Source organism: Emydura macquarii, unplaced genomic scaffold, assembly GCF_026122565.2.
Source record: "Emydura macquarii macquarii isolate MOO-44397 ecotype Brisbane River unplaced genomic scaffold, CSIRO-AGI_Emac_v2 contig_2636, whole genome shotgun sequence".
Classification (NCBI taxonomy): Eukaryota; Metazoa; Chordata; order Testudines; family Chelidae; genus Emydura; species Emydura macquarii.
In genome coordinates this window covers 37,755,898-37,773,612 of record NW_027132773.1, presented here as the reverse complement: position 1 = coordinate 37,773,612, position 17,715 = coordinate 37,755,898, and the positions used below count along the sequence as shown (strand labels likewise).

General features: G+C 44.9%; 1 protein-coding gene across 4 annotated transcripts in view; it reads right to left on the bottom strand.

Annotated features, from left to right (window-relative positions):
* SRPK2 (SRSF protein kinase 2) overlaps positions 1–17,715 on the bottom strand; it is a 268,546-nt gene that overhangs the window by 25,833 nt on the left and 224,998 nt on the right. For all 4 annotated transcript variants that reach the window (XM_067564493.1, XM_067564496.1, XM_067564494.1 and 1 more), the window contains 2 exons: positions 11,294–11,397; positions 11,084–11,191 (listed from right to left, as the gene is read on the bottom strand). In XM_067564493.1, coding sequence (XP_067420594.1) covers positions 11,084–11,191; positions 11,294–11,397 — 212 coding nt within the window. The remainder of the gene's footprint in view (positions 1–11,083; positions 11,192–11,293; positions 11,398–17,715) is intronic.

The following is a 17,715-nucleotide window of genomic DNA, read 5'->3' as shown; positions in this document are numbered from 1 at the left end:
CGAGTTCTAAAAATCAGTGGGTGAAAGTCGACTTTAAGTCGACTTCACTCTGCAGTGCAGACATACCCTTAGTCAGCACAGCCAAGCCGTGTCTCCACTGCTGCTACCTGTGCTACTGTGGCTGCACAGCTATTTACCCTTGTGCTAGCTTGAGGAGAGTTAGCACAAGTATGTATACACAAGCAGGGGAATCCCTCCCCTAGCTCATAGTGTAGAGAGCACCTAATAGTTTCAATAATATAATAATGTTGCGTGCTTTACAATTTCTATAAGTCTCAACACTCATCCACAGTTACATACTAAAAGGAAGTCCCTAGCTCAGGAGTAGCTGAAAACATATGTGATGAATGAATAAAGATTTATTACATAGCTTTACCTCCTTCCCTGGAGAACATTCAGTAAAATAGATCTATTTTTACATTAATGGTTGTAAAGAAGAGCTTTACAACTCAAGTATTTCTGAAAGTATGCAATAATACACATAAGGAGTATACTTTCCTTTGAACATAAAGATTACATTGTTCCTTGAAGTAAATATTGATCTTTAGTTTACACGGATCAATGTTTATCTCTTGGATCAATAAATCTTGATGTTCACGTTAATAAAAGTTAATCTCTATTTATGTCTAGTTCATGTCATTTTACACAAGTGATTTGAGACACAGGAAAGCTCAGTGACTTGCCCAAGTTTAGTGATCTTCACTGACCTTCTACCTGGAATTATCCGTTGGCAATTTTCCAATGGTATCATGGGAGAAGTAGGTCTAGATGTAAGGGTCTGAAGGAGATCGTAACGATTTTAGCAATGGGAGTAGCTCAGAGAAAGCATTCCATGTGTGAGGGGAGGCATGGAAGCAAGGACAAAAATGACAGAAGTGCACTGCAACACTTTGTTTTCTGTAAAACTCTCTCTACAAAATCAGGCAATAAAAAGGACATAAAAACACACAAGGAATTTTGCCTTGTCACAGCTTGATAAGTAAGGCCTGATACACAAAGCACAGGCAGTCACAGAGGATGTGAAAGGAAATGAGGATTCTATTATTCCCTACAGGCTACTCTCAAAGCCATGCAAATGCCACGAGTGGCTGTTCATTGGGCATCTTTTCTGTTCTGTTTAGATTCTTATACTATGTCTACCATTATGATACCTTTGGAAGGTATTTTTCTTTAGTATATTTCAGCATGTGCATGGCATTCTTCAAAGCAAAACAGCAGTTAGTGGTTAATAAAAGCAATGAATACTGTCCATCCCTGCTGCAGGAAAAATGTGCAGATGGGTTTTTTTCTTTGTGAAAAGCATCTCTTACTGGAATCTAAATTGTATTTTCACTTAATTGATTTCTAAGCTGTTACCAAAATGTGCCTTAGTTCTGTGACATTAAGCTTGCAGCATCTTTCCTCTATTTCAAAATGAAAGGCAAGCTGCTTTCTCTGATCCCAGTATCATTCTATTATCTCCCCTCTTCGTACAGAACAATATTAACTCTGCCACTTTTTATATTTGTTAAACATATTTTTCCCTCAGTGATATTACTACCACCACATTAGAAACCATGAGGATCACATCTGTTTTCCAACCAGACTTTAATTCTCCAGCTTTTTAAAGATGCTAATTCCTGTGCAGAGAGAGAAGATTTGTTACACATCCCGGTATGTGCTTCTTACATACACCAGCAGGATAACATCATCATGTTCATATGGTGCCTTCAGAGACACATCCACTCTCTCCAAAAAACTCGATAAGAAGAATATGAGAGGAGAGCTACTAGTGCAATCTGTCAGAGGAGAGAATGTCAGTAAATATATTCAGTCCTGAATCTGCAAACACTTACATACATTTAAATTTAGTGCTATGCCCCTTAACTTTATTACTGGGAGTAATCCTATGTTATACATGGGACATCCTGCAACCCATTAAAACAATTACAGCATTTAACCTTACTAATTCTCTTCTCGAACCACTGTGGGATAACCCATGTCGCAGGATCAAGGCCAACTCCATACTTAAGACAATTTGGATAGAAAAAGGGTTAACAAAAATTAAAGATATAATACAGAATGATGGGCGAGCCTCCTTCAACTACATGTTTAATAAATATCAACTAACGCTGTCTCAAAGTTCCTTCTGTCAGCAGTTGTGTTCCCAGATTGATGCCAGGGTAGGGGACAATTGGTCTGTTTCAACTCTCTCACCTTTCAAAGAACATGTTAAGAAATATGGAAAAGGGAGGTTACTTACTGTAACTGATGGTTCTTCAAAAGATGTGGTCCCTAGCTGGATTCCAGATATGGGTGCACACGTGTGCCATGCGCTGGAGCCAGAACTATTGAAAGTAGTCTCTGTTGACCCGCATGTGCGTCGTGTGTTCACCACATAGTGTGTCCAAGATGTTGTAAGACTGTGTGGATCAACGCTCCCTCCGTTCCCTCTTACCAACAGACACAGAGCCCACAGCAGAGGGGACAGGAGGTGGGACTGGAATCCAGATAGGACCACACCTCCCAAAGAATCATCAGTTTACAGTAAGTAACCTCCCTTTCTTCTTCGAGTGCTGGTCCCTATATGGATTCCAGATGTGAGTAGCATAGCAAGCAGTAATCAGCATGGAGCTGGGCACGAGGGCTCACCATATGTCAGTGTTTGGAGGACCACACAGATGACTGATGCGTCCACTGCCGCTGTGCTACCTATGGTGTAATGACTGTAAATGTGCGAATAGAGGACCACATCGCAGCTTTACAAATGTCCTGCCATGGGACAGCTGCGAGGAGCACATACGTGGTGGCTTGTGCCCTGGTGGAGTAGGCTGTGATGCCCAGTGGTGAATCAACATTGGCAATGATATAGCATTCTGAAATGCAGCGTGAGATCCACTTGGAGATGCATTGAGATGAGGGAGCATGTCCTCGAGTGAACTCTGCTATGGCGAGAAAAAGTTTGGGCAAAGGTCAAAAGACACAGGTATGTGGATATAAAAGGCCAGTATGTGATGGACTCTGAGTGAGTGCAATACATGCTCCCTGTTGGAAGAATGTGGTTTTGGGTAGAAGATTGTGAGATGGATTATTTATTTGAGGTGGGTGGGAGAGGCTACCTTTCTGAGAAACTTAGGATGGAGTCTTAGGGAAACCTTATCCTTGTGGAATATAGTAAAGGGTGGGTCCGTCATCATGGCTGCTCATTCACTGACCCTACGGGCGGATTTGATAGCTACCAAGAAAATCACTTTCATAAAGAGGTGGGTGAGTGAGCAAGTAGCCAGGGGCTCAAAGGGCGGTTTCGTGAGGTTGGAGAGGACGAGGTTGAGGTCTCATGAGGGCATAGGCTTCCTGGTCTGAAGGAAGATGTTGATTAGACTGCGTAGGAATCGAGCCATAGTTGGATGGCTAAAAACGGAGAAGCATTCTACTTGTGGAATGAAGGCACTGATTGCCACCAGATGCATCCTAACGGAGGAGTGGGCGAGGCCTGAACTGCGGAAATGGAGTAGATAATCTAGGATATTTTGTATGGACACTTTATTAGTTGTGTAATGGTGATGCCCATTCTATAAATCAATGCCATTTGGCCTGATAGCAGGCTCTAGTAGTGGAGCACCTACTATGGGTGTGCACATTACGCACTGGTGTGGAACATTCTATGTCCATCTCCGAACCCCATCCAAATACCAGGCTGTGAGATGCAGTGTGTGTGGTATGCGGTAGTGGATACAGCCCTCCTGTTTGGTGAGGAGACCCGGAAGGAGGGGAAGACAGATTGAGGAGTAGATGGAGAGGTGAAGGAGCTCTGTGAACCAATATTGTCGGGGCCAGTAGGGGGCTATGAGTATGAGGACAGCATGGTCCGTTCTCACTTTGTGGAGGAATTGTGGGAGGATGGGATGGGCGGAAAGGCAAAGCGAAGACCGGGTGACCATGGGACGCGAAAGAAATCTCCTTGCAAACCCAGCCCGAGGGATCCCCTGGAGAAGAGTAGAAAAGGGGAAGCTTGTGGTTGACTGCTGTCACAAATAGGTTCCATGTTGGCCTGCCCCATTGTTGGAAGATGGAGTGAAGAGTGGGGTCATGGATCTTTCACTCGTGATCGAGATGGAAGAAGTGGGTGAGTGTGTCCACTATGGTGTTGTCTGTTCCTAGAATGTGGATTGCATGTAATTTGACGTTGTGCCGTAGCACCAGTTCCACTGTTGTATTTCCTCCCTGCATAGGTTTGGTGATCTGTTCACGTATATGACTGCCATTACATTGCCGAGAACACTTGCACATGTTTGGAGCGGATGAAGGGAAGAAGCACCTGACAGGCACATTGCACGGCTTGTAACTCCAGGATGTTGATGTGCATGCTTGCCTCTCTAGGTGTCCATAGGTTTTGTGCTGAATGGTTGCCAACGTGAGCACCCCAGCCGAGAAGTAAACGTCCGTGGTAAGGATAGACTCTGGCAGGGGGGGACTTGAAGGGGGTTCACGTCATAACTCTGGTCAGGTCTCACCACCATGCCAGGGAGGTTACTAACATAGAATGAGGGTAATTCATTTGTTCAGATGGTCCCTCCTGTGGGTCATACACCAAGCGAATCCACAGTTGTAGTCATCTCACGCAGAGGCATGCCTGTGGGATAATGTCTCCTAGGAGTGATAGGCAGTGTCGGATACATACGTGGGGGGAGAACGAGGGCTTTGAGAGTGGCAAATCAGTCTTTTGTCAGAAAGGCCTGGGCTACTTGAGAGGTCCAGGTAAGCCCCTATAAATGTGAGCTCTGTGGTGGGGATGAGAGTGGACTTTACCTCATTGATACAGAGGCCCAGATTGCCGAGGAGTGTTTGTAATGCATGGATGGGGCTGAGAATGTGTTTACGTGATGGTGCTACCAGGAGCCAATTGTCGAGATATGGAAATAGGGAGTAGGCCGCAACCACTGCAAAGACCTTTGTGAAGACCCAAGGCGCTGTTGCTACGCTGAACAGGAGGACTCGGAATTGGTAATGAGAGTGTCCAACTGTGAATCGGAAGAATTTGCGGTGGGTGGGGTGGATGTCCACATAGAAATACACATCTTTTATATCAAGAGCTGCAAACCAGGCTCCAGGGGGGATGGAAGGGATGATTTGTTGGAGAGTGACCATCTGAAAGCGGAATTTTCAGATGTACCTCTTTAAGGCTCATAAATCCAGGATAGGGCAGAAGTCCCCTCCTTTCTTTGGTATAAGGAAATAGGGGAAGTAAAAGCCATTGCCCCGAAAATGATGTGGGACCTTCTCTATGGCCCCTTTCATGATGACAGTATTCACTTTCTTTCTTAGAAGGTCTAGTTGGGGTAGATCCATGGATCTGTTCAGGGAAGGCATGGAACTCGATGAGGTAGCCTTGATGTATAATGTCCAATACCCATCAATCAGTGGTAATCTTGTCCAATTATGGGCAAACAGAGCAAAACAGCCTCCAGATGTAATTGGGGAGGTTGGAGGAGATGTGAGGTGAGGTTCATAGATAAGGAGTCAAAAGGGCTGTCTCAAGCATTGGTGGAAGGAAGATGTGGCAGAGGTGGAGGCAGTGGAAAATACGGGTCTCTAAAAATGTTGGTGGCAGTGAGGTTGTTCCTGTTGTCGTGGTGGATATGGTTGGTAGGAGGGCCAGATGAGATATCAGGGTTGGAAAGCTGGTCTATTTTGATAGTGAACCAATGCTGGAGTATATAAGCCTAGTGAGCGGAGTGTAGCTCATGAGTGTTTCAGTGAGTGGACACTCATCTGTTTTGTCACTGAACAACTTGTTGTTATCAAATGGTAGGTCTTCCAAAGCTGTTTGGATTTTTTTTAGGAAAACCAGATGTCTGGAGCCAGGAGTCCCTCAGGACTACCATGCCAGAGGCAATGGAGCATGCTGCTGTATCCACAGTGTCCACTGCTGCTTGAAGACAGATTTTTGTCACCAATTTACCCTCTTCTATGAGGGCCTTAAATTCAGCTTCTTAGCTGGGGATGGTGATTACTCAGTGCTGGACGTTCTGTGCTGCCATGTTGAGCTTCCAAGGGGTAAGCACAGCTCTGCTGTTGCCAACAGGGGTGACAGACGATCCAGCGTACACAGTAGTGGGGGCAGCAGGCACGTTGGAGTAGATGGTGCTCAGGTTTGAGGGGGCATTCCTCTGTTATGGTGGCTGTTGGCACTGGTTTGTCCATATGTTTTGGTTTTTTGATCCACCTTGGATCATTTCTGTACTGGTGTAACAGTATCTGCGCGCGATTTCTCACCTAGGTCCCCTCGACTCAGGGAGAAAGCGCTACGTTTGAATGAGGTGCCTCTCAGGGATCTGCTCTTGTGCCTGTGGCTGTGTTTTTTATGTCCTCAATGGGACTTGGTCAGCGTCATTGGTACCGCCGATGTTTTTCTGGCGGGGAATGCACTCACCACTGGTACGGATGGTCTCTCCAGCAGTGCCAGCAGGGCCACTTCTTCGTGCACTCAGACACATAGCCTGCTCCATGAAATATTTTCTCAGTCTAAACTCTCATGCATCATGAATGCGAGTTGGAAAGGAATGGCTCATAGAGCAGCAGGCTACTTTGTGAGTTTCCCTGAGACAGTAGAGGAAATATTGATGGTTGTTGATTATTGAAAATGATCAGAGACAAGTAGCGCAGTTCTTAAAGCCGACTTGGTTGGGCACAGTCCCCTGGAACCTGTAGGACACCCCAAATAGAGGACCTTGACCTGATACTAGCTAACCAATTCGTACAACTAATTAAAACTCCTAATAGTACAAAGAAATATTAAACTAGTAAAACTACTGAAACTATGAAACTATTAACCTTTTTTGTTTGTTTGCTTGTTACACAGTAAGGAGTGTTCCAACTCCTGCGGTAAGAGGACACTGAGGGGGTGTCGACCCACGTGATCCTAACACCTTGGATGCACCATATGGTGAACCCACGATGCACACGCAGGTTAACAGAGACTATTTTAAACAGTTCCAGCTCCAGTGCATGATGCGCATGCGCACTCATGTCTGGAATCCACATAGGGACCAACACTCAAAAAAGAACAAAAGTCACTTTGTAGGAATTACTTATAGGTCTTTTAATGCTTGTATTACTCTCTCAAACTCCATCTCAAAGAAAAATGGGAAAAAAACCTTAGCCTTACTATCACAATAGAAACCTGGGAGGATATCTGGTTTAATGCGAAAGACACTTCAAGTTCTTTATCCCTGTGATTCCTTCAGAATAAGATATTAAACATTAAACAGACTGCAGAATGTTTGTTTAATGCCAGACTGGCAACACACAGTGAATGTTGGATATGCAAATAACCACGTGCCAACTTTTCACACATCCTCCATACTTGTCAAAAAAAGGCATGTGTTCTAGAACACCGTGTTCAGTGCTCTCTCAAAAACTTTTAAGTGTTGCTATCTTTCCTTCTCTACGCTTGTCTATTTTAGTGGTGCTGGATGAGTTTGTATTACCAGTTAACATTAAGAAATGGATTGCAGTAACTATTTTAAGTGTCCAAAAGAGTTATTTTGAGAAAATGGAAATCTGCAATTCCTCCCTCAGACACAGACTGCCTTAGTGAGCTCTTTACTACTGCATTAATGAAAAAAATGACTGTCTAATAGAAACACTTGGAAAAAATATGGGGATGTTTGGCCACACACAAAACTATTTGCAGTTAATTCATCCCCAATATGCCTCTGTTCTCATTTATTTATCTATTTAGTCACAATAATTATTGATGCCCTAAATGACCTCTATGGTTTCCTGTTTAGTTTGTTTGTTTTGTTTTCTCCAGGTTTTACAAATAATGAGCATTGCATTTTATTATTTATATGGTATTTCCATCTAGTGCATGTATTTATATATGTTTTGTTTCATAATGTGTTTATATTTTATAAAAAAACAAAAAAAAGAAAATTAAAAAATGTGTACATTATGGGATTTGCTTGGCAAGACTATGGTAAAAGTGTGTTTGGGAACACAGTGCACCAGTCTGGATCCTGACTCAAAAGTATATGCTGGATCCTGTGAAGTTTTTCCATAGAAAGCCTAGCTAGAGGGACACAAAACCAGTGAAATCTATTTTTTCATCATGCTAAAATAAAATCAGATACTTGATGACAATATGCATTTGTGAAATATAGTGCTCTGACGACATTACTGACATGAGTTATGATTTTATTCTAGTTTCTTTTTAAATAGAAAAGACATCCCAGGAAAGGCAAATTACCATTTGTATGAATCCTAACCATATATTCTAAGGCAACTTATTTGATTTAAAAGTTTCGTAGTGAGGTGACTGAATCTTGTTAAGACTGTACAGTATGTGGGGGGAAGATGAAAATAAACATTTCGATAAAGTACCTGACCATTGCCACTGGTCGCCAGGACACTCATAGAGCCCCTTAAACTTGAATTATCCTTCCTCCTCCTGTTATCTAAGCTTTTTTACTTTCTTCCCTTAAATCCTTTCTGAAAATCACTTCTATCAGTTTCCCTTCCACAACTAACCTCCCACCTCTTGATTACATTGAAACATTCTTTTCATTATATTATATATAAAAATTATTTTAAAAAAATTCGGGAACTTACAGAAAGCATATGCCTAACACACACAATCAAAAATGCTTATTTTTCATGCTACTTCTATTTTCTCCTCTCCTCTCTTTTCTGTATGTTATCTATGGCTTGATCCTGCAAGCTGCTGAGCACGCACAGCTTCCACTAGATTCAATGGAAATTGCATGTGCTCAGCACCTCTCAGAATCCGGCCTTTACACCAAAGGTCTAAAGCACCAAGCGTACAGAGCAGAGCTGTTAATGTTTTACACAGGAGATGTTTGGCTTCTAAAACTTATAAGGTGTTCAGATGCAGACAGATGTGGCAGAGCTCTTACATTCCTTGAACCATTGCATAACTGACAGAACTTACAGGATCCAAAGGTGTTGCCATATAGAGCTTGCAATGTACAAGGAGTCCATAGCAGCAAATATGGCACTTAAGCATGTGGACCTTATAAACTCTATACCAGTCTGAAAAGTCACTTGCAAAGCTAGCCAAAGCTGCACCTACAAACTTTAACTCCTTAAGGCAAAGAAAAAAGACTATTAAAAGACAAACGAATATATTAAGGCAAAGGAGGGTTGAGTGGATATATCAGTAACTAGAAAGAAACAATTCCTACAAGAATTTTATAGTTAGTAAAGAAAACAACCATTAAAGAACAAGGAATTAGAGTCAAGGTTAAATTTACAAGAAGCTAGACATTTGAAAAGATGGAATTATGTATTTAATGTCTAAATTATCTGAACTCTACCTTCAACAGCTGATCTAATTTATATGAGTCAAGAAAACAAGTAAGTTTGATCTCTCTACTACTTTTTTTTAACACTGGTGAATACTTCTATTTATAAGATCTCGTAATTCCATGATCTGTTGCTCCAATTCACCTCCAATTTAGCAGAAAATATTCACATTTTGCCTCAAAACCAAAATACCAAATCAAGGTGCGCATGGACATGGGGGTTCATACTCGTTCGTGGCTTTTAGAGTAGAGGCCAGAATCTAGCTTAGAGTGGAAACTGAGGGTATGTCTTTACTGACACAGCAGCAGGGATAGATGCAGTGGGTCTCTGATCCCGGAAGTGCTCTCTGGTCAACACGATCAAACCACCTCCCCAAAAGGAGTAAAGGGTACAATGAGAGGGTGTCTCCAGTCAATGCAGCGCAGTGAAGATGCCATGGAACGGCAACGTAAGTAAGTTAACAGGAGATATGCAAACTATCTCCCCTCAACCACTGGCGGCAGTTGGCTAGGACTATGACTACTCCAAACAGTAGATTTACTAAGATCCTAATCTCTGCATGTTTTTAATATTTATTTTTTCCTTCTTTGCATAAGAGCTCCACAATCCTTCTCATCTTCCAGTCTTACAAATTCAGTGTAAAATTCAACCCTCTTCCTATCCCATACACATAACCAGTATCTTTTGACAAGTGCTTTTGAAATACAAGTGTCTGGAGAAAAAAGTTTTCACTTTTCAAATAGTCGTGCATGGAGATATTTTTAAATATAGTATCTCATAAATGGCTTAGATTAGAAAATAAAGATTTGTTTTATTCATTTGTTCTTTATGAGATCTTGTTCACAGAATCTTTCAAAAGGTTGGGCAGTTAATTTTGAATTTATTTCCTTTGCTCCTTCAGGAGGTCTCTGCAAAAATTATTTTATTTTGTTTTGTTTTAAAATCACTTCTACAGTATAATAGATTTACCTAATTTATAAGCAAAATAAGTAACTTGCATCAGATCTTACAATCTAAGGCCCTGTTCCTACACACCTTAAGAATTAGATAAATTCAGGGAGGAGAGGTCCATCAATGGCTACTAGCCAAGATGGTTAGGGATGCAACCCTATGCTCTGGGTGTCCCTAAACCTCTGACTGCTAGAAGCTGGGATTGGACGACAGGGGGTGAATCACTTGATAGAGTGCCCTGTTCTGTTCACTCTACTAACCATAAACTAACACTTAAACTAAGCCTAAGATATTATACAAGAAAAGTTCTCAGAAAACAAAGTGAAAGTGTGAGATGAGGACAACACACAACACACTCTAGCCATGGGCAGGGAGAAGGAACTGAGGGGCCAGGCAGAACCACCCTTATATGGCCAGGGACAGGCCACAAAACATCAGTGCAGCCCCTACAGATACTGTTAGGCTAAGTTCTCCAGTCCCAGTATGCAGGGCACATATACCAGCATGGAACACATGGCTGCATCTACTCAAACAAGAATTAAACTTTCCCCAAAATATTCCTCTCTGCCAAAAGACATGCATGGACAATGACTGGAGGCTACGACTTTGAGAATGTTGGAAAGGTTGAGGTTGGAAAAAAAAATCAGACAGTGAAAACATGTTTATTATCTCAGCTATAGAGTTGCTCCTGTGATTACATAATTTATAATAAGAACCATCTTAGCCAGGTCCCCGCTGTAAATAAGCAACTGTTCTCAATAGATTTTATTTTGTAAAATAAAGGTTTGACAGACATAATAAAATAACACCATATTTTTGTTCTTACCATACAGGCTGTACTCCAGATATCAGCAGGTGTACTGTAACCCGCTCCTATTAAAACCTCTATGGATCTATACTGTCTTGTCTGGATGTCTTCTGTGAAGTGTTTATGCTAAAATGGAAAGAACTGCATTAATGGAAAAAAGCTGAACAATAAAAAAGTTTGTTCTAAATAATGAAGGCTAAATACTAAAAATAAAATTTCTATACTTACCACCCAGCAAGCATTTCCCAGGTCAGCAATTTTAACTCTAATTTTATCTGCATTTCTTGGATCCAGGGGATTCACCAATAAGTCCGCAGCACGGGTTTTTGCTACTACAAACAAGAAGTAGAACAGTTAGTATCTATGGCATGTTTTTAATTATCTATAAACAACACTGGTTTGGCACTTCATCCAGTTTCTTAAAGACTTGGAGGTACTGAAATCCTTAGCTGGCAGTTAGGAGAATTTAATGGGACACTCAGGTTTCCTTACCAGTGTTTCTATAACAGCAAATTAGATTATTAAAACGAAGAATTTTAAAATGTCTTACAACCTGCATAATTTTTCAGGCTGAAAATTCACCCATTCCCATCCTATGCTACCAGTGAAAAATTGTACTCATGATTTTAATCTTTCCCTAATATTTCAATCAAGATAAAAAATTTCTAATATGTAATAGATACTTTATTAAGATACTGCTAAGTATCCATTCACAAATACAACTCTCTTTCCACAATAATAATTTTGCTATTTACAGATTAAAGAAAATAAATAGCTTGCATTGGAAGATGTAAAATTTACAAGAAAGACTCTCATGCAGATTATAAATTGCTAGGTTCTATGTGCTAAGAAAGAACGGTTACTTACCTTGTAACTGTTGTTCTTCGAGATGTGTTGCTCATGTCCATTCTCAATTTAGGTATGTGTGCACGCCACATGCACTGGTGCCGGAAAACCTTTTCCCCTAGTGGTACCCATACAAGCCGGCTCTAGCGCCCCCTGCAGTGACACACACATGCGCCCGCATATAGGCGCCACTGGTTCCCCCTCCCTCTCAGTTCCTTCTTGCAGAACTCCGACTGAGGGGAAAGAGGGCGGGTGTGTAATGGACATGTGCAACACATCTCGAAGAACAGTTACAAGATAAGTAACCATTCTTTCTTCTTCGAGTACTTGCTCACGTCCATTCCCAATTTAGGCTACTCACCAGCAGTGTCTCTGGAGGGCAGGAATTCATGGGCGTGACACTTGAAGTACCGCTCTTCCGAAGCCAGCATCATCCTGAGCTTGATGCATCAAGGCATAGTGGGATGCGAAGGTATGTACCGATGACCAGGTAGCTGCCCTGCAGATGTCCTGGATGGTGATGTGTGCCTGAAAGACCACAGATGATGCCTGTGCTCTTGTTGAGTGGGCTATCAAAGACACTGGAGGCACAACACTGGTCTGCTCATAACAGGCTCGGATGCAGGCCATGATCCAGTTTGAGATACCCTGCGAGGAAACCGGCAGTCCCTTCATCCAGTCTGCAATGGCCACAAAGAATTGTGTCAAATGATGACAAGGTTTGGTTCTGTCGATATAAAACGCCAGGGCCTGTCTCACATCCAGAGAATGCAGGTGCCTCTCTTCGCTGGGTCAGTGAGGTTTGGGAAAAAAGACAGCTAGGAAAATGTCCTGGTTAAGATAAAAATGAGAGACTACCTTAGGCAAAAAGGCTGGGTGCGAGTGTAGTTGGACCTTATCCTTATAAAGTCCCTTGTAGGGTGGTTTCGATGTTAATGCCCAGATCTCCGAAACTCACCTGGTGGACGTAATAACCACCAAGAAGGCGACCTTCCAGGACAGGTACGTAAGGGAGCACGAGGCCATGGGTTTGAAGGGTGCTCCAGTGAGTCTGGAGAGGACCAAGTTTAAATCCCACTGAGGACAAGGCTCCCTTATTGGTGGGAAATGCCCTTCTAATCCCTTAAGGAACCTGAGGGTCATGTCGTGCAAAAAGACTGCTCTACCTTCCACGAGAGGGTGGAAAGCAGATATGGTCACTACATGGACCTTGATAGATGAGAAGGCCAATTCCACTTGTTTCAGATGGAGCAGATACTCCAAAATTTTGGGGATCAACGGCTCTGTCGGGGACATGCCACGTCGGTTGCCCAGCAGGTGAAGCGCTTCCATGTAGCTCTATAGGCCAATCTGGTCGATGGCTTTCTGCTTTCCAAGAGCACATGCTGAATTTGGGTTCAGCAGGTTTGCTCCTCCTGACTCAGCCGTGGAGCATCCATGCCACCAGATGAAGGGAGGTCAGTTCCTGGTGGAGCAGACGACCTTGATCTTGAGACAGGAGGTCCAGCCTACCTCTAAAAGCACCCCAAACCAATGTTGTTGGGGCCATGATGGTGCTATAAAGATGACCCGTGTCTTGTGTCTCTTCACTTTCAAGAGGACTTTGTGGATCAAAGGTATTGGCTGGAAGGTGTACAGGAGAATCCCCGAGTAGGAGAGGAGAAAAGCATTGGAGATAGAGCCTGATGGGAACAGAAGCGACGGCACTTCTTGTTGGCCCTGGTGGCAAAGAGGTCCACTCGGGGATTGATCCACCTTTGGAAAATGTGAGTCGCTACCTCCAGATGGAGTGACCACTTGTGGTGAGGGCAGAAGAACCTGCTGAGCCAGTCCGCCAAAGAGTTGTTGACCCCTGGAAGATGAACTGCTATTGGGTGAATATTGTGATTGATCCAAAAGTTCCAGATGCGCATGGCCTCCTTGCACAGGCCTGGGGACCGGGCCCCACCTTGTCTGTTGATATAGTACATGGAGGCCGTATTATCCATGAGAATCTGTAACACTTTGTTGGCAAGATGTGGTAGAAATACTGCACAGGCTAGACAAATTGCCCTTAGCTCTTTGATATTGATGTGTAACCGCAGTTCCCTTGAGGCCCAAGTGCCTTGGGTCTTCAAAGAAGCTCTCTATTCCAGGTCTGAGGCATTGGAAATCAGTGTTACGAATGGCTGGGGCGCTTCGTAGGGCATTCTTGAAAGGACATGACCTGGACTCGACCACTGTACCAGGGAGGTAAGTATTTTTGGGGGGATCATGAGTATCCTATCCAAGTGGTGCCTGACCGGAGAATACACCGATGCCAACCACATCTGGAGAGGTCTCAGATGCAGTCTGGCCTGGGTAACCACATAGGTGCAGGCCACCACGTGGCCCAGGAGGTTAAGGCATATCCTCACTGTTGTGAGGGGATGAGTTGAAATGTGGGTTATAATATTTGTCATTGCCAGAAATCTTTCCTCTGGAAGGAGCGCTCTGGCCCTGGCTGACTCCAGCATCACTCCGATAAATTCTATTTTTTGGACAGGGACTAATATTGATTTTTGTTCATTTATCAGGAGGCCTAGCACCTGACAAATGCTTCAGATGTGATGCTGGCCTGAATCTGAGACTTTGACCTGCCCCAATAAGCCAGTCGTCCAGGTAGCGGAATACCTGCACTCCCCTCCTCCTGAGGTAGGCCTCTACCACCAACATGCACTTGGTGAAAACCCTTGGCGCAGTCAAGAAGCCAAAAGCACCACGAATTGGGAATGGCAGTCTCCTACCATAAACCTCAGGAACCTCCTATGACCAGGGAAGACTGCAATCTCAAAGTAGGCATCCTTTAAATCGAGAGCGGCGTACCAGTAGCCGGGATCCAAAGAGGGAATGATGGTGGCTAGGGAGACCATATGAAATTTCAGCTTTCTGAGGTACTTGTTGAGATGTATTAAGTCCAGAGTGGGCCTCAGCCCTTCTTTTGCCTTTGGAATCAAGAAGTAACGGGAGTAAAAACCTCAACCCCATAGGTCTCTGGGAACCTCTTTTGCTGCACCCACCTGCAAGAGTGCTCACACCTGCTGTTTGAGGAATTGCTTGTGAGAGGGGTCCCTGAAGAGGGACGAGGAGGGTGGGTGGGAAGGCGGGAGTGAGGCAAACTGGACGGTATAACCAACAGCCACCACGCTGAGCACCCGTCAGTCCGATGTTACAGTAGCCCAGGCTGGGAGAAAATGTGCTAAATGAGAACAGAACAGAAGGGGGGTTGGATCTATGGGTAGATCTGGTAGGTCGCTCTTGGGTGCACCTTCAAAAGGCCTGCTTTCTGCCCCTTTTATGGCAGCTAGAGCCCAGTCAAGGGCCAGCAGATGATGAGCAGCCCTGGTGCCTTTTGTAACCTTTTTCTTCTTCTTATAGGAGTCTCTGTGGCGGTGATACCCAGACCAATGTTCATGCTGGGGTTTGAAGTGTCTCCTAGAAGAAGATGGTGTATAAAGGCCGAGGGACCCCAGAAAAGCCCTCGAGGCCTTCATACCCTGCAGCTTGAAGTCCGTCTGCTTGGCAAAGAGGGCCGTGCCATTGAAGGGAAGGTCCTGAATAGACTTTTGGACCTCTGACAGAAGACTCAAAGATTGCAGCCATGACGCCTACCTCATAGATATCGCCGAGGCCATTGTCCTGACTGCAGAGTCCGCTGTGTCAGAAGCCGCTGGCAGAGATGCCCTGGCGACCGAACTCCCATCTTCCAAGATGGCCTCGAAGTCCTATTTGGAGGAAGGGGACAATACTCAGCAAACTTGTCCAGCGACTGCCAGATATTAAAGTGATATCTTCCAAGCAGCACCTGTTGGTTCACCACTTGCAGCTGCAGGCTGGCCGTGGAATAAATTTTTCGACGAAACAAGTCAAGTCTTTTTGCATCCTTATGCTTAGGGGTCGAGCTGATTTTCCCGTCTGCCCCTTTTGTTGGCAGCTGTGACCACCAGTGATCCCGGCACAGGTGTAGAGATATTCAAACCCTTTCGCTGGTACATAATATTTCCTTTCTGCCCTCTTAGATGTGGGGGGCAGGAAGGCCGGGGCTTGACACAGTGCCTTGACTAATTTAACAACCCTCTCATGGATGGGAAAGGCCACTCTACTGGGAGCTGCCAATATCCCAAATAGATCGTCAATTGGCTTGTCCAGCTCCTGTATTTTGAGGCCTAAGTTGGAGACGACCCTTTCCAATAGGTCCTGGTGTGCCTTAAAATCGTCCAATGGCACTGCAGATGAGGGTCCCGCGACCGTCTCGTCCAGCGACGCCAAGGAAGAGGCTGGTATGTAAGATGGGAGAGAGGCCTCTGCTCCGGGCGGGGTGGAACCCCCAGGGCCCAAGGCATGTGAACCTTTGTGGTCCGAGTCCGTGTCCAGGTGTGGTGCCGTGCTTTGAGAAATGGAAGACTGCAGTACTAACGTTCCTCGCACAGAACCAGCCTGTGGAATCCCAGAGGGAAACCCCCACCAGTACAGCCACGGTCCAGGCCACTGACCTTGTGGCCATGCTCCCACTGATGGCACCATAGGGAAACTGGGCACCGAGGCTCAGGCTTGTCTGGTTTGGACAACTGCCTTGCTGTCCGAGGATGAGGTGCCGCTGTCTGACGCCCATGGTGGTGCCATGTCCGAATATCTTGCAGTGGCATGCGAAATGCGTTGATGTACAGCACCAGTGAGTGGCATGGAGACCCCAAACGATGGGTGTGATGGGACTATATCTTGTCCTTGAGTTTCCTATATGGACTAGTCAAGTGGGGTCGCTGTGCCAAGAGAACGTGCAGTGAGTCTGGCAACCTATGTCACTCCATGGCTCCATAACAGTGCTCCGCTTGGTGCTGATGCCGGTGGCGGGAGCCCGATCTGGCGGTGTCCTGACCCAAACAGTGTGGTCTCGACTCCAGGGACTGCCTGCGCATTGGTGAATGGTGCCTCAGTGGTGGGGACTGTCGAGCAGATCTGTCCCTCAATAGACTGCCTCTAGGCGCCAGCACCGAATCTCAGTGCGGCGCCCTGCCGTCCCTCAGCGTCTGCGGCACCGGCAGTGACAGGAGGTCCTTCATCATCTGGAAGGCCTTCAGAGTCGACAGCACCAATAGGCGATGAGAGCCTCTACCACTACCCAGAGTTGGTGGAGGGCTCAATGCCAGGGTCGACATTCACAGAGGCCAAGGTCCCTTCTGAGGCAGGGTGGGTTGGCGACCCAACGTAGGTCTCGCCAGGTTCCCCTTATCCTTCTCCACAGGAGAGCATCCCCATTCCACATGGGTCTTCTTTGACCTCTTCTTCAGAACCGGGGAAGGAGGTTGGTGCCAAGTGGAGGAAAAGGGCACTGACGGGGCACTATGCGCTGAAGCATCGTGCTCGGTACCGAGTCTGACCTCCTTGGCTCTGACACCAGTCTAAGAGCCGACTCCATCAGAATGGCCCTGAGACGGATATACTGGTCTTTCTTAGTCCGCGGGCGAAAGCCTTTACAGATTTTACACCTCTTGCGGACATGAGCTTCCCCCAAACACTTTAGATAACTTTGATGAGGGCTGCTCCTCAGCATAGGCTTCTTATACTAAGTGCAGGATTTAAATCCTGGGGAATGGGGCATGCCCTGACCCTGGGATTCGAACATCTAACAAACTAGATCTAACTGTAACCAAACAAGTAACTCTACACACTAAAATGATGGCTAACCTAGTGAGGTGGGCTTAAAACTAAGTTCGACGGGGTAGGACACAAAAGTCCACGGGAAAGTCCAAAACATGGAGATCTTGATGAAGGGTTGGAATCTGGAA